Source organism: Eleutherodactylus coqui, chromosome 2 (genome assembly GCF_035609145.1).
Source record: "Eleutherodactylus coqui strain aEleCoq1 chromosome 2, aEleCoq1.hap1, whole genome shotgun sequence".
NCBI lineage: Eukaryota > Metazoa > Chordata > Amphibia > Anura > Eleutherodactylidae > Eleutherodactylus > Eleutherodactylus coqui.
The window spans coordinates 237,255,077-237,276,481 of record NC_089838.1 but is presented as its reverse complement, the minus strand read 5'-3'; the positions used below and the strand labels follow the sequence as shown (position 1 = coordinate 237,276,481).

The window sequence follows — 21,405 nt, the reverse complement described above, 5'->3', positions numbered from 1 at the left end:
TGGGGGGGCACAGTAATAACTTTGTATAGATATATCAGGGCACAATACAGAGATCTCTCACATGATCTGTTTATACCCAGGACTGTGACTGTAATGCTGAGTGTCCACAGATGGGAAATATCACGAGCAATATTCCGCCACGGGGGAGCACTAATGTCACCGCGATTTTCCGTGAGTAACCTATCTTAATGATAGGTTCATCACGGAGTATCACGCATGCCGCAATTTCTAGACGCGAGTGATGTTCAACTTATGTACATTGGGCTGCGCTTTCCATAGTTATCCTATGGAAAGGGTGTCATGCGTGCTCCGCATGCGATTTATCGCCACGGATCACGTTATGACAAATCGCCTGTGGACAACCAGCCTAACAAGGGGTTGCCTTTTTTTCAGCCTAACATACTATGTTATGTTAGATACAATGAAAAATATAATAGAGAACTATAGTATTAGTTGTTTGCTGAGGTGAGCGTGTGTTTATGCGAGGGATTATCTGGGCAGCAGGATTGCATTGCCTTCTCCAGGCATGAGTAAACTATATACTTATTATGTATGCAAGGAAAACACAATGAGTGCATTGTTTGCTCCTCTCAAGTCAACAAGCCACTCTGGACTGAACAATTTGCATTCAAATGGAATGAATTTTGAGCAGCTTGACAATGGTTTTTATGTGGGCTAAAAACCAGTGGCAAACAAATAGTGCATGACTGCTCACGTTTAAACGTAACGATTATCTCTCACTTTCAGTCTTTGAATGAATTTTGAGTGATAATCATTGCGTCTAAAGGGGCCTTGGTGAGTGAGGGATCCAAAAAACACACAAGTCCTGGCCTAGGGTCTGATGAGAGTCACGGAGGAAAAACTTGCTAAACGTGTTAAGGTACCTTTACATGGAACAACTCTTATGCGTTCGAAAGCCGTTCCTCCAACTATTGCTCCTGAGCTTTCATACTGGAGCGATAGTCAATCAGTGAGTGCAGGCAGAGGAACAGGACATCTCTTCTACCTCCATTCACTGCAAACAGGCAGTCGCTTAAAACATGGAACGACTCCTGTGTACGCTAAAAAGTCGCACCCTAGTCTCTTTGTTTCAGTGACCGATTCCTCACTCAGGGCCCTGTCGGAGGCTGTGTGTACATGGGCCGGCTATTGCTGCAAATTGCTGTTTCAAGTAATTACTTGGGTGATAATCACTTCATGTAAAGGAACCTTTAAGGCCCTTTTACACTCTATGATTATCGCTCAAAATTCGTTCCAATGGGCAAAAGTGAGCGATAAGTCTTGCGTGTAAACACGGGCAGTCATGCATTTTCCATTCATCATTCATTCATCGCTGACTTTTAGTCTGTATAAAAACCGTTGTTTAGCTTTTCGCTTGGTTTAAATGACAATCGTTTAGCGATTCGTGTCTGTGTGTGTGTGTGTGTGGGGGGGGGGGGTTATCGTTAGCTGGGTGTATCTGCTTGCGTCCAAAAAGGCACAGCGATTGGCTGTTGGGACAACAAAGCAACTATTTTTACATACCCTCCTGACGTACCGCAGAAGCTACAGAGAGCATCGAAAATATAATTACCATCTTTTGCTTCACATGCTAAGGTCACAGCATCTACATCAAGGGTTCTTTGGGCGCCAGATGGATTCGCCACTTCTTCCAACTAAAGATTCGTGATAGTAATCGTGTCAAATGTCAATTAACAAAACCGCTTGTTTTCTATTGACCCAAACCTACCAGCTACTGATTCTTTCACAATGCCAATTCAGAGAATGCCTAAACCCGACACCTAGAGATTCTTTCAAGTGTCAATTCACAAAGCTCCTCTTTCTTTGTTGCACACAAACTATGCGCACCGCCTACTTTCAAAGGCCAATCCACACTTGCACAATAGCAATGTTTTTCTTTTCATCCCTAACGCACACGCCCGCCTATCAAACAATCGTCCACTTATCTTTACATGTAAACGCTACCCAGCAACACACCAAGCTGACTGAAATGCCCAGACGCCACATTCATTTCTAAGTAATGTTAAATTTGTACGTCTCCTAAATGGTTAAAAAAACAACAAAGTTTTTCAAATGTGCCTCCAGAATAAAGTAAACAGATTGAAATATATAGCTTATCAAAAATTTGTACAGTATGTTTACACATAATTGAGATATTACAGTTGAAAATGTGAAAAAAAATGATAATTTTTTTCAAAATGTTTGCAATTTTTGCGCTTTTAATAAATATACATAAATTCTATCGGTCTATTTTTACCTCCTAAATGAAGTACAATGTGTGGCGAAAAAACTGTGTCAGAATCACTTGGATATGCAAAACCATTCCAGAGTTATTCTATGTTAAAGTGACACATGTCAGATTTCCAAAATTTGGCTCCGTCACTAAAGCGCAAACACGCATCGTCACTAAGGGGTTAAGGAAAGATGATACCCCTCTTGACGCTCTTAACTCCACAGGGCATAACTGTACGTCCTGGCTCCCTGGTACTTAGCGTAACAGGACGTACAGTTATGCCCTGTGGATAGCACTAGATCAGAAGAGATTTTGCGCTATCCGGGAGCTGGCTGTCGCTGATAGCCGGCCTCCCCCCTGCAACAGCGGGGGTACATCAGGACAGCGACCCCCGCTGTAACCTCTTCATCGCGGCATGTAAATGGTTCACGGAGGGAGCGTGCTTGCAACGTGGAGGGGGGACAGGTTGCTAAGGCAACAGGACGCCAGCTACAGGCGTCCTGCATTGCCAGTTCCTATTATCGCTAATACAAGCGATAAGGCATTGCATTGCTTTATCATAGCAATAAAAGCTGCTATTGTACAAGTGCCCTACAGGGACATAAAAAGTGTAAAAAAAAAAAAAAAAAAAAGATAAAAATAATATTAAAAAAAACCTTTTTTTGTGCTTTTTCCCATATTAGCATAAAAAAATTTTTTGTAAATTAAAATTCCACATATTTGGTATCATCGTATCCATAACGACGCGTACAATAAGTTGAACACGCATTTTATCCTGTATGGCAAAAAGCGTAAAAAAAACCTCAAACAACTGAGGCAAAATTCTTATTTTCTTTCATTTTTCCTCCAAAAAAACATAAAGTGATCAAAAAAGCATTATGTTCCCCAAAATGGTACCCATAAAAACTACAGCTTGTCTCGCAAAAAACAAGCCCTCACAGAGCTCTGTCGATGGAAAAATAAAAAAGTTATAGGACTTTAAATGCAGCGATTTAGAAAAAAAATAATTTCCAAAAAGGGCTTTTATTGCGGAAAAGGAAAAAAACCTAAAAAATTAATAATAATTTTGGTATTGTTGTAATCGTACCAACCGGCAGAAAAAATGTATTATGTCTTTTATGTTGCATGATTAAGGCGTCCTGCAGACGGCCGGGTCGGATCCCGCTGTGAGAATTTTCATGTTGTCCAGCACTTGTTGCCTCCGTGTACAAGGACATATATGCTCTATGGGGATAACAGATTATTAATAGAGATGAGCGAACGTGTTCTTAAAGAGTACTTACGCACCCGGACACCGGCTTTTCCGAGGACTTCAGTGTCCGCGCGTAAAGGTTCGGGGGGCGCCGGGGGCGGGGAGAGGCGCGGCGGCGCGGGCGGCAGCAGCGGGGAACAGGGGGGAGCCCTCTCTCTCTCCCTCTCCCCCCCACTCCCCGCCGCACTCCCCCGTGCTGCCACGGCGACCCCCGAACTTTTTTCGCCCGAGCACAGAATTCCTCGCAAAGTTCGGTGTTCGGGCGAAAAGGGGCGGGGCCGAACACGTTCGCTCATCTCTAATTATTAACACAATTTTTCATAATGGGGTGAACAGCCGAGCAGCAAGCATTTTTAAGTTCTCAGAAATGACACAATCAGCTGATGAAGAAGCGTTTGCTCCTTCAATGAATGATGTTTTGTCCCTTTACACAGCCCAACTGTTGGGTGAAAGAGCGCTCGGCCCGACAACTGGCCCCTGTTAACCCCTTCATGACATGGCCTATTTTGGGCTTAAGGACGCAACAATTTTTGGCGGATTTTCTTCTCCGTTTATCAAAAGCCATAACTTTTTTATTTTTCCGTCGACGCGGCCGTATGAGGGCTTGTTTTTTGCGTGGCGAACTTTAGTTTTTATCGATGCCAATTTTGGGTACATAGACTATATTGTAAAATTTTTTATTTTTTTTTAATGATAGCAGAGAGAGAAAACGCATCAATTCTGCCATAGATTTTTTTATTTTTTTTTACACCGTTAATCATGCAGCATAAATGAGACTTTCCATTTTTTCTGCAGACCGGTACGGTTACAACGATACCAAAATTCTAACATTTTTTTTAGGTTTTCTCACTTTTCTGCAATAAAAACCCTTTTTTTTTGGAAATCTTTTTTCTATTCTAAATTGCTGCATTCAAAGTCACGTAACTTTTTTATTTTTTGATGTACAGAGCTCTATGAGGGCTTATTTTTTGCGAGACGAGCTGTAGATTTTATTGGTACCATTTTGGCGTACATACGACTTTTTTGATCACTTTTATTGCGTTTTTAGTGAGGCAAAATGCTAAAAATGAGCATTTTGCCTCAGTTTTTTAGCTTTTTTTTTAGCGTTTTTTTCCGTGCACAGTCAAAAGCATGTGCAACTTATTGTACGCATCGTTACGGACGCGACAATACCAAATATGTGGGGTTTTATTTTTTTTTTACCTTTTTTTATGCTAATCTGAGAAAAAGCATAAAAAATGGGTTTTTTACTCTTTTTTTTACATTTTTTTTAATTCATTTTTTAAATCTTTTTTTTACACTGTTTGTGTCCCTCTGAGGGACTTTAACCACTGCCCTGATGATCGCTGTCATAAGGCATGGCAGAGCTACTGCTCTCCCATGCCTTATCGCTCATACAGCGATCTCAGGCATAGGCAATACAGGACGCCAGTGTCTGGCGTCCTGTTGCCATGGTGACAGGCCGGGCTCTCGCGATGACATCGCGAGTTCCGGCCGGAGACACAGAGGGAGCCGCGCTCCTGCTGTGAACTCTTTCCCTGCCGCGATCTACTTAGATCGCGGCAGGGAAGGGGTTAACAGTGGCGGGCGCATCTCCGATGTCCTCCCGCTGTTGCAGCGAGACGCCGGCTGTGACTGACAGCCGGCTCCCGCTGCGGGATAGCGCTGGATCATATGTGATCCCGCGTTATCTCCAGGACGTAAGTTTACGCCCTGTTGCGGGAAGTACCCCGCTCCCAGGACGTAAACTTACGCCCTGCAGCGGGAATGGGTTAAAGGACCATTAGGCTGCTTTATTTCTAATTCAGGCTAACTTCACACGTGTTTCACCCTCGCCAACATGTGATTTCAAGCGTATGTGCGACGTTTTTGTAGCTAAACCAGCTCGCATCACTCCGGGGAAGTTTCTCCAATTGTTTTTCATGGGGAAACATCACATCGCATGCACCTAGCACACAGTGTGATGCTGCCACCAGCACCATTGGAAGCAGTGGGCGCTGCCATCCGAGGGCACACCGAAGATAGGATATACCGCAATTTGTTTCCCGCTTCGCACCGTGTACGATCATGGACAAATCGCTCATGTGTATGACCCCATTCAAAAGAACAGGGTTCATGTTTGTGAGAGATTTGTGCGTCTCGCAACGCATGAATCTCGCCTGTGTGAAGCCGGCCTAAAGTTTTTGGAGAGATGAAAGGAAACAAGGGCATGTTCACGTGCAGTGGGAATTTCCAGTAATTAAAGACAAATCTAACAGATCCATTATAAGGCAACAGGATATGGCAGAATTGGTTACATCCGTCATGGCGCCCATAAAAATGGAAGCCATAATGCCAATGTGAATAGAGACTAAGTATGGCTCTAACGTGTTGTTTATGTTGGGTGCATATGATGGGAAATGCTCCCTTACGTATATGCAGAATGTATAGCCTCAGCATATGTATCTATATGGCACACAGTTGCAAATGTCACTAGTTGGTTTTTATTGTTAAAGAGTAAAAAGTATATTGTGCAGTTTATATTTTTATACGCTTCAACCTCTACGGAAAAGCTGAACCTCCTATACTTTTTTAAGCAGTGAAAAGCAATTTAAACCAGTGATAACTGCCCAAATGTATGCCAAAAGCACATTATTTTGTGATACATTGAGACTATATGTATTCGGCTTCAGAAGCCTTTCCCGATATATGTGCTGAACGTGAACTAAAACAACATGTGGGCTGAGCCTGAGTAGTTAAACACCATTAAAAGCGGCTCTTTTGTGGCTCTCTTGCCTTCATCATATCTCTAACCCTTTAACATTCTCTCAAAATCTGGATGTTAGAGATGGGGTTACCACTAGGGGCACCGAGGTCCGGTTGGTGGGGGCTGCTCATCCTGGCATGGCAGGGGCCCGGGCTGGCGGCTCTGGTGGTTGGTCGCGCCGGGTGTGCCTTTCCACTGGTCGGCCACGGTGCGCTCGGGCTGGTGCACTTTATGTTTCCCTCTGGGCATCATGTGACTTCTCTTCCCGGTTTGACCCTGGCTTGTTCTTGACTACTCCCTGGTTTGTTTGTTGTTGTGCCCTGTCAGCTACTCGGTGCTCACCTGTGGTCTCTCTGTCCCTCTTTCCTTGGGGTCCTGGTCATTAGAGCAGCGGAGGGACTGTCGCCCAGTTGTCGCCCTGGGGCTCAGCCAAGGGGGGCAAGTAGGTAGAGACACAGGAGAGGGCTGGCGTAGGGATTCCCTGACCATCTGCCCCCGTCAGTCCCTAACACTGGAAGGATATTAAAAATTCTTCTAAACCAACGTCCCTGCACCTCCCTTTTCTTATTATTTTGGGTCTATTATTTATTCCCAGCCCAATCTACCCCATAAGCCTTCCATTGATTCCTTCCAATGAGGAAGCTAAGCAGAAGCTTGCATAGTTTCTATTTAGCCAATAAGGAAACTATTTGCCAACTCCTAGAAGCAACATTGCTTCATTCTTGTTGAGGTGAAACACCAGAAGCAATACTGTAGGACTAATGCTTTATAGATTACTTTCCAAAGTGTTCAGAAAATATGGGGCCCATAGGTTACTTATGCATTCCATCTTTCAACTATTGTGTCCTTTTATTGAGGCTACACTTGTGTTTTATTGAATGGCCCCACTTATTTGCTCCCTTTGCATTTCTAGGCTATGTTCCACCTCCCCTCCCTTATCGCTACTCATACTCCACAGACTGTCTTACAAGTCTTCCCTTATTCCCTCTCTACTTTTACCTGCTTTTCAAGGAACTACATGACTTTATTACTGGGAACCTTGCCTGTAAGAGCTGCGGAATAAGTTGGCGCTATACAAATAAAGATTATTATTTCTTTTTTTAGGCCCAGTGTCTCACACTTGACATTGAAGGGGTTTTTCGGGGCTAAAAGATAATGTTGAGATAATCAATATCGGTTCAGTGAGGGTAAAATCCTGACAACCCGGGTGATCAGCTGTTTCAGGAGACTGTGACATTCAGTCACAATGCACACCAGACACGGCGCCATATATTGTATAACTGGTAAAGCAGCTCAATCCCATTGACTTGAGTTGGGCTGAGCTGCACATACAGTATGGCATGAAATGTTGTGAACTCTTCAGAATTATCCATATTTCTGCTTATATTTGACCTGAAACTATTTTGGATTTTCACACAAGTGCTAAAAGTAGATAAAAAGAACCAAATCAAACAAGTGAGTCAAAAATATTAGACTTTGTTGTTTATTTGAGGAAAATGGTCAAATATCACATCTGTAAGTGGCCAAAGTATGTGAACCTTAGCTTTTAGTATCTGATGTCACCCTCTTATGTAGCAATACTGGCATCTAAACATAATAGTTGAGTCCTGCATGTCGGCTTCATATTGAACAGCTTCATCTCTATTATGTTGGTGGGTTTCTCCCATAAACTGCTCACGTCGGGTCCTTCCATATCATTTCTATAGCATTAAGGTCAGGACTTTGTAGCAGCCATTACAAAACTTTAATTTTATTCTTTTTTTAGCTGTTCTTTTGTAGAAGGACTTGTGTGCTTGGGTTCGTCTTCCTGCATGACCCACCTTCTCCTGAGATTCAGCTCACGGACGGATGTCCTGACATTTTCATTTTAGAATTTGCTGGTATAATTCAGAATTCATTGATCCATCAAAGATGACAAGCCGTCCTGGCCCAGATGTAGCATAACAGACCCGAACCATCATAGTACCACCACCATATTTCACAGATGGTATGAGATTTTTATGCTGTAATGCAGTGTTTTTCTTTCACCAAACAGAGCTTCTAATTTAAGCCAAAATGCTTTATTATGGTCTCATCTGTCCACAGAACACTTTCCATAGCCATCTGGCTTGTCCAGGTGATCTTTGGCAAACTGAAATGGATAGCAATGTTTTTTTTTTGGAGAGCGACTTACTCCTTGCAATCCTGCTATGCACCATTGTTGTTCAGTGTCCTCCTGATTGTGGAATCATTTACATTAGCTAATGTGCTAAAGGCCTTTAGTTCTTAAGACCCAATTAAATGGGACGAATGTCGGGCAAACAATGCTGGACACTCGTCCCCGTACATTATCGCTCTCGTTCTGCTGCACAGGAGCGGCCAGCAGGGGGGCGGGGAGAGGGGTGGGGGAGTGTGAGGAGAGAAGAGTGTCTCACAACGGGGCAGCTGGAAGAGATTTCTCTCCTCACACTCCCCCACCCCTCTCCCCGCCCCCTGCTGGCCGCTCTGTGAGCGAGCCAGTGATACTAGCTCCCATGCAACAGCACGGGAATGAGTGTCAGGCATCATTTCCTTGACACTTGTCCTGTCTACGTAGGCCATTAGATGTTACATTGGGTTCCTTTGTGACCTCGCTGACCATTATTCACCTTACTCTTGGTGTGATCTTTGTTGGTCGTCCACTTCTGAGGACAGTAATAACAGCCTTGAATTTTCTCCATTTGTATATAGTCAGCCTGACTGAGGATTGGTGGAGTCCAAACTCTTTATAGATGGTTTGGTAACCTAATCCAGCCTGATGAGCATCAACCACTCTTCTGAGGTTCTCAGAAATATCCTGTGTTAGTGCCATGATACACTTCCACAAACATGTTGTGAAGATCAGACTTTAACAGTTCCCCGTTCTTTAACGACCACTTGTCTGTGAGTGAGTTACTTGTTCCGCCCTTGATAGCATGACGGTGACGTCATCACAGGTCCTTCATCCTAGTCTCGATTTCACCTCAGCGAGCAGCTGTATCAGTGGCGCTCTCAGTTCCCCCCCTGATCACATGACAGTGATATCATCACAGGTCCTTCAATATTTTGACCAACTCCAACTGTCATTATAGGTCCTCCAGTGAGTTACATGTGATGATGTCATTCACTATATTACAAGTGGCACATTGCGCCACCAGAAACACAGGTACTATAAATAATACTAATAACTAGTAATCTAATATTGATGAACTATCCTAAGGATAGGCCATCAATATTTTAGTCCCAAAAAACACCTTCAGCTTTAAACTATGGTATCTGGAATGATGCCATTGTAAAACCCTTATTTGTTTCATAATTTTGTTTTTAGTGTGTTTTTCAAATAAAGTAACAATCTAAAATATAAAACAAGAATACATAAACCCTATTAATGCTTACAGATTGATGAACTGCCAGAAGGAGCCGTGAAACCACCTGCAAACAAATTTCCAATCTTCTTCTTCGGCACCCATGAAACGTAAGTTTTTGCTTATTCCTGATCGTTTATATGTAAAATAAATTGTAAAATTATACAATAGCATGATTATATGCTCATACCTATCCAGGGATTATGTATATTAACACAAACCTCCCAGGACTGTAGTTGTACATAACTGCTATTCACTTGATAGTACAAGAGCGAGTCAAAAATTATCCGCACTCTGGCTGTAAAATCTATTTTGATTAACTTTCAGTGAAGACAAATACATCTTTTTTTTACATCAATCTCCCTGATTTTCAATGCACTTTGTCCATCTGTCAACAAGCTTTCATTAAAACATAATTTAGGCTAAACTGCGAGCCACAAACGCACCGCTGTCTTCATCTCTTCGTGAGCGTGAATCTTCATCCTCTTAGGGCTTCTTTCAGGGGACCAAACAGGTGATAGTCCGATGGGACAAGAGGGAGGATGCTTGAACACCTCAAAATGAAGCTTTTAGAAAATGTTGACATTATGGTGTGTACCAGCTGACCATACTGTCAATTGTTATTTGAGAAATAATGTCCCCGTTTGCCTTGTCTTAGAAGCAATGCCCACTTTTCAGAAAATGTTCCCCCTTTGCAGTACTAATGCCCACTTTCCAGAAATAATGCCCCCTTTAATAATGTACTGATCACTTTGTGTGTCTCATGAATGTGCACAAGCTCAGCATCCTCTTCCCTCTCAGAAGCGGTGTAGGCACACCAGCTCAATACTACATGATGCTATCCCTCCATGTATCTTATTTACTAGTGGGGGAACAATTGGATGCGGTGGAACAGATATGCAATAGTAGTACAGATAAGTGTAGTTGATTACAATACAATGCTATCTCTAGCCCCCTTCTACGCGTCATCGCGTAGCTCCGCCCCATCACGTGTGCCGATTCCAGCCTCCTGATTGGCTGGAATTGGCACATGTGATGGGGCGGAGCTACGTGATGATGCGTAGAAGGGGGCGGAGCCAGTACGCCGCTGCTGTCGGACAGACCCGAAGGCAGAAGACCCTTCTGCGCAAGCGCGTCTAATCGGGCGATTAGACGCTGGAGTTAGACGGAGCCATGGAGACGAGGACGCCAGCGCAGGGAAGGTAAGTGAATAACTTCTGTATGGCTCATATTTAATGCACGATGTATATTACAAAGTGCATTAATATGGCCATACAGAAGTGTATAACCCCACTTGCTGCCGCGAGACAACCCCTTGAACTTTCAAATGACATTGTGCTGCCTTCTTCTTGTCACCGCAGAAGCCCCTGACTGGTCAGTTTGTTAGAAATCCCTCAGTATGTAATGTGCCCCCCTCCCTCATAGCACACTGGTTTATTGCAGGTAGGCAGCTGAGGGTTGGGGCTGAGAAACAGCCAGCAGTTTACTTTGACTAGGATTGCCTAGGATTTCAATCCTCCAGTCTGCAGTGCCTTAGAAAACAATGCAAGCATAGAAATCAAACATGGTTTTAAGGAAAACCAATTACAAAACGTCTTCATTTGCAAAATGTTATAACCTATATTGTGGAACCATTACCTAAATAATATGTTAATCTCTTACTTATTTTAGTGCATTTTTGGGACCCAAAGATCTGTTTCCTTACAAGGAATTTAAAGACAAGTTTGGAAAGTCAAACAAACGGAAAGGATTCAATGAAGGATTGTGGGAAATAGAAAACAATCCTGGAGTCAAATTTACTGGATACCAGGTACACATTCAGAACAGTAACCTACAGAAACATCTGCAAGTGAAAACGACTACTAAGACCTTAAGGTGCATTTACACTCGGGGGATCTCTCAAAAGATGGCTTTTGAGTGATCACCTTGCATAAACTACTACTTGTCACTAATACTAATTAGTACCAAATAGTAGCCTATGAGCTGCTGGGAGCTGTAATCAGGGAACAGACCTCCCGCTGTTCTCTGAATAAATTCCCTTTGTTCAGCCATGGGGCTGACAGCTGAGTTAATGTAATCAATGTTCGCAGGGCAGAACACAGCGTGTGGTCCGTCTTATCAGCTGTCCTGCCAAACGATGGATTTCATGCCGAAATGAAATTCATCGTTTGGCAGAAAAATGAAAGATGGGCACATTTACTTACACCCAACGATTATCGCTCAAAAGATGGTTTTTGAGCGATAATCGTTGTGTCTAAATGGGCCTTTAGTGTGGTGACCACGGGGCTTGGGTTAGATAATTACTATAGTTAAATGAAATTTAGATAGTGTTATTAAATCTATTCTTATCTCCCTGTGCAATAGATAATACTATGTAGGGCTGCTTTATATGGTGAAATTATGTAGTTGAAATCTACAGGGCATTCATCCCATGTGCATTTACACGTAACTCCTTTGCACTCCATTATGTATATATATATATATATATATATATATCCCTCATGAACAATAGGGCCCTTTAATACTGAAAAAATCATCATTCAGATTCTCGCTGGATCAAAGGAATCTGAACGGTAATCGTTCACTGTAAATGCCAGCAGGGACTGAACAACAGGCATAAAAATCATATGAAGGTCGGCCTGGGTAAACAGGTAGTCGTTCATCTATAAACAATTGCCCGTTTACTATGAATAGAGGAGGGCGGCCTAAGTGATCCCCAGCCTGCTCTGCCTCCATTCACTGAGCAATCCTCGCTCCATTTTAAAAGTACAGGAGCGATTATCACCAGGATGACTGTTGAGCATCAAAGGACCATTTCTTTGTGCTACATGACAGATGTATACATCATGCTGATCTTCGGGCACTGCCACTATACTTGCAAGATGAGTGGCAGGAGCATGCCTGATACACATGGCCAGATTCCAGCTGCGATCAGCAATGACTCTGATCAACTTAGATGCTGCAGTTGATAGCTAGAATAGCAACTAAGTTGTTGACCGAGTGAGGGGACACAATGCAATTGCACGGTGCCTAAAGAGAGCAAAAGAATCCTTTGCAAATGAGAAAAAAAACTTTTATGTTTACTTGCAGTACAACAATAGTAAAAAGCAAAATCGTAAATTATAAAAACAAGTATACAAAGGAAACCTTTTTTCTGTTTTCACAGATGCATCTGAAGGTGAGCACCTTGAACTACAGGCAGCAATGCAAGACTTTACAATGGAGACAAGGCCTTTTACTGTGGAGGAAGTTCTAGAAAGTTCTAGAAAGCTTTGCATTAAGATTAAGTAGGTGCAGATGGGAACACACTGAGAAAGGGGGTCTGCTTACAACTCTTAGAATTGAAATCTACAGTCACTGCATTGGAAAGGCTGTATCCAAATACTCTGAAAACAGTTTGTGACCTCTGTATTATGCCTGCAACATTTGGAACTTTGGCGGTTCAAAAGCACTAATCTTAGAACATCTTTGAACTCTACAGTACTCTAAGTACGGATCAGAAAAACCCAGGAATGGGTCCAAATCTTGCAGCCATAATACAGATATTGAAATGCAGTCATGTTATGGCCTTCTATCTTTTGGGCTCCTGTAGACCAGGATTGAATACATCTACACTGCAAGCCTTGGTTAATTGCTTCCCTTCCCTTCAACTTTCTACTCTGCACAGGTATCAAATTCCCCCAAGCAGAAATACAAGAATTACATAAAGCAGTCTCCTCTAATTTTTCCTCATTGTCTGTCCAAAACAGTGTTTTGTTTCTGAATTATAGATGACCCCGCTCTATTTTGGGTCATATTGACTCCTTCAGAAGTAATGCCACACCTAAAAGAACTGGCATAAACTGCAGGATTTGTGCATACAAATAAAACATGCTTTAGATGTAGAGCAGAATTGTCACTGGGCTGATCACTGAGGAGAAGCTGTAACCCTCCCGACCAATGTCATAAGCCTTACACCTATGACACTGCACACAGTAACTTTTTCTTTTATTATTTAAACATTTAGGCCTATTTCACATGGGCTACAAAACATCTCATGTGACAGAACCCATTGGAAACCCTGGGCTTCACATACATGCGTTTTGTAGCGATGCTTCTGTAGCGAGATTTTGTAGCCTGTGTGAAAGAGGCCTAAAGTGAAACTATTTTTAGCCCTATAAGTTAAACTTATGGGTTAAAAGTAGGTGACAAAGTCTCTTTAAAGGGGCTGTACCAAGATTACAAGTTATCCCTTATCCATAGGAGGAGATCTCACTTCTGAGAACCTTGACGATTTGGAGAATGGGAGTCCCGTGTCATCCTCTGCCTGTCACTATGAGGCTCACTTCTCCCCTGCAGTGATATCAGAATGAATGAAGTGCTGGGCGAGCATGGGCAGTTGATGTTCCATTCATTTCAGTGGGGCTACCGGAAATACCTGAGCAGTTCCCGCTGGGCTATCTCCACAATCCCATTTAAAGGGAATGGAGTGTTGCGAGCACCCCTACCAATCAGCATGTTATTTTTTATCCTGTGGATAGGGTATAACTTTTAATCTAGGTACAACCCTTTTAATCATATGTTTTTTATATTTACCGACTAAAAAATATTTTTGACTTCTAAATTTTCCAGTTTAGGAAGCAATGGATCCCAGGTACTTTTTTAAAGTCTGGAGCCCTGTCTGCTCTCTCCTTCACTGTCACTTGGCATCAAAAACATCAGCTTGAACCTGGTCCTAATCATCTCTTTATTGATCATCATTGCGTTTTCATTATTTAGGCAATGCAACAGCAGAGTTCTTCTGAAACTGAAGGAGAAGGAGGAAATGCTGCAGACGGCAGCAGCGAAGAAGAAGGGGATCAGGTGGAAGAGGATGGAAAAGGCAAAAGGAAGAATGAGAAAGCAGGCTCCAAGAGGAAGAAGTCATACACTTCAAAGGTGATTTATTCTAATATGATGATGGTTTTCTTTATCCAATTTTTAGCCCCAGGATTTGCACTGAATGTTTAACCTTTTGTAAATGTGAAACAAAAGATTCTTTGCTCTAACACCAAGATCTAGCGGCAATATTCTAACCATGGCAAAAATTTAGTTAGGACGTATTACATACATCATTGGTACTGAAAGGGTGAACAGGTAATCCAATAATATTGAGCAAATCTTGGCATATTATGTGTGCATTTTATTGCTTAAAGGTGTAAAACTATGTAGATCTAATTAAAGATAAAAGGTTGATACAGTTGTATCCAGCCTACGCTGTTCAGGATGATCAATTTGTATCCACACCACCATTGGCTGAAACCAGAGCGATTTGTGGTGTTGATATACAGTATTCACCTGTTCGGGATTCCTTGACTGGATACAATAGTAGCAAACATATATTATTAAATTTTGACACAGAACAATAGTCACCAGAATAATCATTCAAACGCTTATGGACGACTGTTGGCCCATATAGACACGTGTTTTGCTTTAAGAAACAAGACTAAGGTTTGCATATGGCTTTAAAGAGAGTAAGATGATATGGAAGATTTAACAATAATAATTTATTTGAATTAAGTGATTAACAAGCATAGTGAGAATAACTGCCCTTATTTTGTAAATTATGTATATACAAATGATAAAAGTTGCAACTTGCATCACATCACAAAGTAGAAAGATTGCAAATCACATCATATCGTTATCTATATACGAAGATTACAACTTGCATCGCATCACTGGAAGGTAGCATCATCTGACTTGTATATCAGCAGCCGGAGAAGCCCACTTTCAAACGGCGCCAAGACAGAGAAATTGGAGCAACGAGTAGGGTGTCTCCTTACTTGTCTGAATGGCTTCTGTCTTGATTCTGGAAAGTAAAACTTTCATACTAGCTTTGCAAAAAAATGCCTACGTGTAAATTTCCTAGTCGTCATGACAGAATGACATCATTTTCTGCCATGAGACAGAAAAACAAACCTAATGTGTGCAGTCTTTATCTAAAACACACACAGCTGATGCTCCTCCCAGACTCATAATAACAGGACTCTATTGTTTGCTAACTTACTCTTAAAAACATACACATCTTCATTTTATTACCCTACCATGCATACCAACTTTAGCTTTCTGTCTAGGACAGAAAATAATTTGTTAGTTCATGTGTGGCTGAGAGAAGCAAAATAGACACAATCAGCATATTTCTAACATGATCCCTGATAGGGCATTGAGTGACAGGTTGCACAGTAGTCACTAGTCATTCTGATTCAGCTCACTGAAATGGAATGACTGATCAGCAGCTTCTTGCTCAGTGTAACACAGGAGTCACTCAAACTTTGAATTACTCTGAATGTAGGCAGCTGGAAGCTATGTCCAGCCACACCGGCTCCATTCTTTGACAGACTATCGCTGGGACGGCTGTCAGGTGCTTATGCATCCAACAGTTGTCCTGTGTAAATATAAGGTACCTTAAGTCTGTACCAATTGGAACCTCTGAATATTAACACAACTTTCATTTACTAACAATAAGCAGAGAAATTACATTTCCCATGTGATCCTTGCACACTTCCTACAGTTGACACTGACTTGTTTCTAATATTGTTTACCCTTTCCAATCCATTTATTTTTTCTCATCCATTCTTTCAAATAAATTGGAACTGGGGAGAATGGATGAGAAAAAATAAATTCTTCCTTCACCCTCCTGATCTGACAGAGTTTAGGAGGCTGCCAGTGGTCACATCACCGTCGGGGGAATGTGGAAGTATTACTTCCGCATTCTCCCTTGAGCCTCCCGGCTCGGCAATCACGTGACAGCTGGGGTCAGGTGGCACCCAGCGGTCACACGATCGCTGGGCGGAATGCGGAAGTATTACTTCCACATTCCGCCCGGCGATCATGTGACCGTTCAGCCTGCCAGCCGCATATATTGTATTTCAACCCCGGCGATCATGTAACAGCTGGGGGCAGGTGACAACTGGAGGTCACATGATCGCCAGGCAGAATCTCCTGCATTACATAGTGCTAATTGACCGCTATGTAATGTGTAAAGGAGAAGGCAGAAAAGGTTAAAAACCCTTTCTGCCTTCTCCTCGGGGGTCCTTGATGAGGTTCAGTGCAGGAGTGTATCTTCACCCGATGTGTCTGATGATCGGGTGCAGATGCACTCCTGTACTGCAGTGTCGGGCCTGTCCCGACATCGAAGCTGTGGAGAAAAATGATGATGTCGGGGCAGGCCCGACATTGGATTGGAAAGGGTTAACAGTTCAGTGACAATGCTGCATAGAGGAATACATTTTAGCAATGGTGGTCCTTGTGGCTAACTAAACAGCATATGCTTGGTAACTGATGTGCCTAGCTGAACAGTGCTGGTCGCAGAACAAGTGACTGTAGTGCATGCACTGACATTTTCTCATACACCGGCACGCTTTACTCTGCATCACAAGTTCAATACTCTACTATGCTTAACTACATAAAGAGAGTATTGCATATATTGACTGGGGAAAAACTATAAACACTGGTCTTGCCTGAAACTGGACTACTGGAGGACGTAGCTAATGGTAACAACGTACAAATACTGGTAGCTGAGGTCATACTAAATATTTTACAGCACAGTGAAAATACTCCTCTAGGCTACGTTCCCCTCTGCGGATTCTCATGTGCATTATGGTGCAGATTGACGTTAAAGCTGCCCTAAAAATCTGCAGCATAAATTTAAAAATCTGCACTGCAGGTCAATTTACACTGTAGATTTTTTTTCTACAACAAGTGGATGAGATTTTTTTTTAAATCGCATCCACATTGTTGGTACGGTGAACCAATGTTCCTCCCTGCTGCATTTCTGCTAGGTGTGAATATACTCCAAAGATTGTCCAGAGAGTATTTTTAGTCACTGAGGTGAATTCACCTTGCAGTAACTTAGTTCAATAGTAAATGGGCTTTAAAAAATGTATATAATATAGGCAGTATACCTGATTAGCAAGGAACACTAACTGTAGATTCAGTGGCCTTATGGCCAGGGTTTTCTTTTACACTGTATTGCTGCTGCTGCCAGCCAGTTTAGACTTGAATCCATTTTGTTTGACTACATTTCAGACGTGTGCCAACTGCCTTGCCCAGAAAGAGCCATCGAGCTAGCATTCCCCAAGTTGTCATATATGGTAGAGGTATGCTATGCCACAAAATGGGGTATGAAGTTTGGCTTCATGCAATTTAAAGAACCAGATGGCTGTTTTCCAAAAGGCTTTGGTATTGCAGAAAGTTTGCTGAGAAATTTAAAGGGCTGCAAGTCTGATTGAAAAGAATCTGTATCTAAGAAGAAGAGAGACACAGGGAGACGGTTCTATGCTGGGCAAGAGAGACTGGTGCCATGGGTTGGAAGAATATAAGCCAGGTATCGGGGCATCACAAGAAAATAGTCACTGTAGAAAAAGAAGATTGTGAAACATTTGGATTTGAGAGTCAGGCTTGTGTCACATGAACACATTTGCGCAGTGTTTTGTGCATGCAACACGCAGTCAATAGAACCCATTGATTTCAATAAATTCGTTCACATGCATGTATTTTGTGCACACATTTCCTTTGCGCAAAAAAATACACAGCAGGCTCTAGTTTCCTGCACATGTGCTCAGGGAAAAGAGCACAGTAGTGCAGATGAAGAGGATTGTGCCGATGCAACAGACATGACAGTATAGCTCAGTATACAGGAGTGTAGTGTAGAGCCAGACCTCAGCTCAGCTGGTGGAAAAATATAAATGTTATGGGTCATTGAATGTGATAATGCAAATACAAATTTTTTTTTTAAGGGTTTTAATTGTGCAAAAATTGCCATAAAAATAAGTAAAAAAAATAAATTTGGTATTGTGATAATCATATTGATCTAAATAATAAAGTTAATATATTTTATATATGTTATATATTATTTACACCGCAAGGTGCATGTTGTGGGGAAAAATAACATGCCAGAACTGCTGCTTTTTGGGTTATTTGCATACTTAAAAACACAACAAGTGATCAAAAAGTCATATGTAGCCTACAATGGTACCAATGATAAAGGGGACAGCTTGTACCCTCTGAGATGCAGTTGAAGAACTACAAGTCACATTATACCACTAGTACTATGGTTATAGGTGACCTATCAGCTCACAGTAAGAGCAGTCTTACTTCAGAAGTATGAGGCACAGTGCTGTCCTGGCTGTCCTCCCTCACTCATTGTTGTACAGTGCTGGCACTACATACAGTTCAGTAGAAGTACTGCATGTGCGATCCGGTGTGTATAGATCGCGAATGGAATAAAACCACTTTCAGCCGATCTGTACGTTGCCCTCTTAGGGTGCGTTCACACATAGTGAAATTGGTGCAGACTTTCTGCAGTGCAAAATCTGCATAAAAAACTTCAAAATCCACACTATGGGAGCGGATTTTGATGCTGATCCACAGTAGACTTCACCTCCTTCAACTGAAAGAGGGAAATCTACTGATTATCCATCTCAAAATCCACACTTAATGGTGCAGATTGGCTGCAGACACACACCAAAATCCGCAGTGCAAAATACGCTACAGATTTTGGAACGGATCTGCGCCAAAATTCACTACATGTGAACCTACCCTTAAACTGGTTTGCTGGCTGCCTAGTACCAAACTAGATGTCACTACGTCACTCTCCCTGCGCAGCACCACAGAGCTGGGAGGGACTAAAGAATATTACTGAGGCTACTGTATCACTTACATGGACGTGTACCTCCCAGCCACTACAACTGGTGGAGATCTTCAGTTAACCTGCTGGCCTCACACCCCAACCGGCCTACCAGCATTATCTTGGTGTAGCCAATCTTCAGTCCACCTGTGGGTATACGTATATTGAGTATACTCTTGTTTAACCATGTGTGTTTGTTTCACTTTTTATAAACACTTCAGAAACCATCAAAGCTTTCTCGGAAATCTTCAGGAGACGAGGGAGAAAAAGATAACAAAGATGAAGAAAACAAGAGTGGTTCAGAGGCTGGTGATGCGGATAACGACACAAGAAATGCATCAGAAGTGCAGAAAAGCAGTGCAGGGGTATGACTGCATGTTTTATGGTTTAGCAGCAGAGTATGGCAACATATTATAGCAGATCTCAGGAATGATTTCAGAAGAATACTAAGTGTAAGCACAAGGAAGTGGCGGGCTGCATTTTTTAGAATAAAACATTTTTTTACTGCTAAAGGGGTTTTCCTACACTATATTATTGATGACCTATCCTCAGGATAGGTTATCAGTAGTTGATCAACAGGGTCTGCCATTCAGGATTCCCACCGATCAGCTGATTGAAGAGGCCACGGCACTTGAGAGAGCGCCATAGCCACTTCTCCAGCCAGTGACGTTACATACATCAGTCACATGGCCTGAGAGCAGCCTATTCACATTCAAGTGAATGGGACCAAGCTGTAGTAGCAGGCACAGCCACTATACAATGCACAACACCATGTCTAGTATGGACTAAATTGACAGCTGTGCTCACCAGAGTGCCTCTGTCATTTCACTTAGCTGATCGGCGGGGATCTGGAGCCGATCAACTATATTAATGACCTATCCTGAGAATCGGTCATCAGTACTAATGAAAAAACCTTTTAAGGTGCAGAAAAGTTTAATTTATCTAGTATTCACATTATCATAAAGGTAAGGCTTGAATATAAAATGTTTTTGAATTAATTGAAAAGTCATATAGAGTTTGCCTGACTGTAGAATATCCTAGTTCATTATAGGGATAAATTAGAGTACTTCTTGTTGATCTTTCTAACATACAATTTTAAAGCAAACTGATCTCTACCACACATTTTGCTTACCTAACCAACTTTTGTGCAATCACAGGTAGAAAAATGCAATCAGCCTTGTAGATTTCTGAATACGTGCTGTTAGCAAAATTAAACTTCCCCAAGTCAGAGGCCTCTGGCGGATGTTCTGCTGCTCCAAATGAGACGAAATGCAGACAACGGACACGTCAGATGATTCACTTGCCATTATGATTTTTTTTTTTAGTAAAACAGTCACCAATAGGTGGCAGTGTAGCTATCCAAAGCAAGCTACCAAATGTTCAGCGAGTCCCCCTTAGTTTTCAACAGCGCTCTCCATTAGCAAAACCATGTTTTCCACCGCTGCATGTAGTGAGTCAGCTTTAATCACTACAACATGCCAACAAAAGCTCTGATCTGACCCTGATGCAGGTCTGTCATGATAGACCTGGTCCGCTACAGCACCATCTATCAGTGACTTTTCATAAAGGGCAAGCGCATCATCCGAATTAGCAGTTGTCCAAATCTCCTCTCATGTGGAGCAGCAGAAGCCTACAGAAGCTTCTGAGTAGGGGAAGTTTCATTTCGCTAACCCTGTGTTTCAAAGGACATCGTTTTTTTGTATAAATTGCTACATTTAATTAGAATGTCTGCTGTTTAAGCACATTTTTTCTTGAAAAACAATAGTATAACCTTCAACAGTAATGTTCCACCAACATTTTCAGTAGAATGTAAGTACATAGATATAGAAACGTATATAGAAAAACGATACTCTAACGTATCGTGGTGAAAACCAAAGGGGATTAGCATTGGCATTATTGCAGTCGTCTTGGTAATACCCTTCTTATTTTGGTTTTCTTTCTTTTTTTTCCTTTCCCTGTTAAAAAATTTGCTTTCTGTCACCATTTTTGACCCCTATAACCTTTTACATTTTTTGTTGAAGATTTCTTTTACATAGTACTACATAAAAAACTATATAAGTTCGTTATTGCTCTCATTGTACTGCACAACCAATAACCCAATCACTCAGGGGAGCCGTAGATGTACATGCTTTTAAATGTATCTCAGCTTCCCAAATCCACAGATTC

The 21,405-nt window shown here is 42.0% G+C and overlaps 1 protein-coding gene across 2 annotated transcripts in view; it reads left to right on the top strand.

Moving 5' to 3' along the window:
- Positions 1-21,405, top strand: part of HDGFL3 (HDGF like 3) — a 47,006-nt gene that overhangs the window by 9,933 nt on the left and 15,668 nt on the right. Inside the window, exons 1-6 of one of the 2 annotated variants that reach the window (XM_066592676.1) lie at positions 8,140-8,218; positions 9,627-9,703; positions 11,265-11,403; positions 12,760-12,771; positions 14,352-14,510; positions 19,461-19,604. In XM_066592676.1, the coding sequence (XP_066448773.1) occupies positions 8,216-8,218; positions 9,627-9,703; positions 11,265-11,403; positions 12,760-12,771; positions 14,352-14,510; positions 19,461-19,604 (534 nt within the window). In that variant the 5' untranslated portion in view covers positions 8,140-8,215. Of the gene's footprint in view, positions 1-8,139; positions 8,219-9,626; positions 9,704-11,264; positions 11,404-12,759; positions 12,772-14,351; positions 14,511-19,460; positions 19,605-21,405 lie in introns of those variants that run through there. The other variant, XM_066592675.1, reaches the window with a different exon arrangement.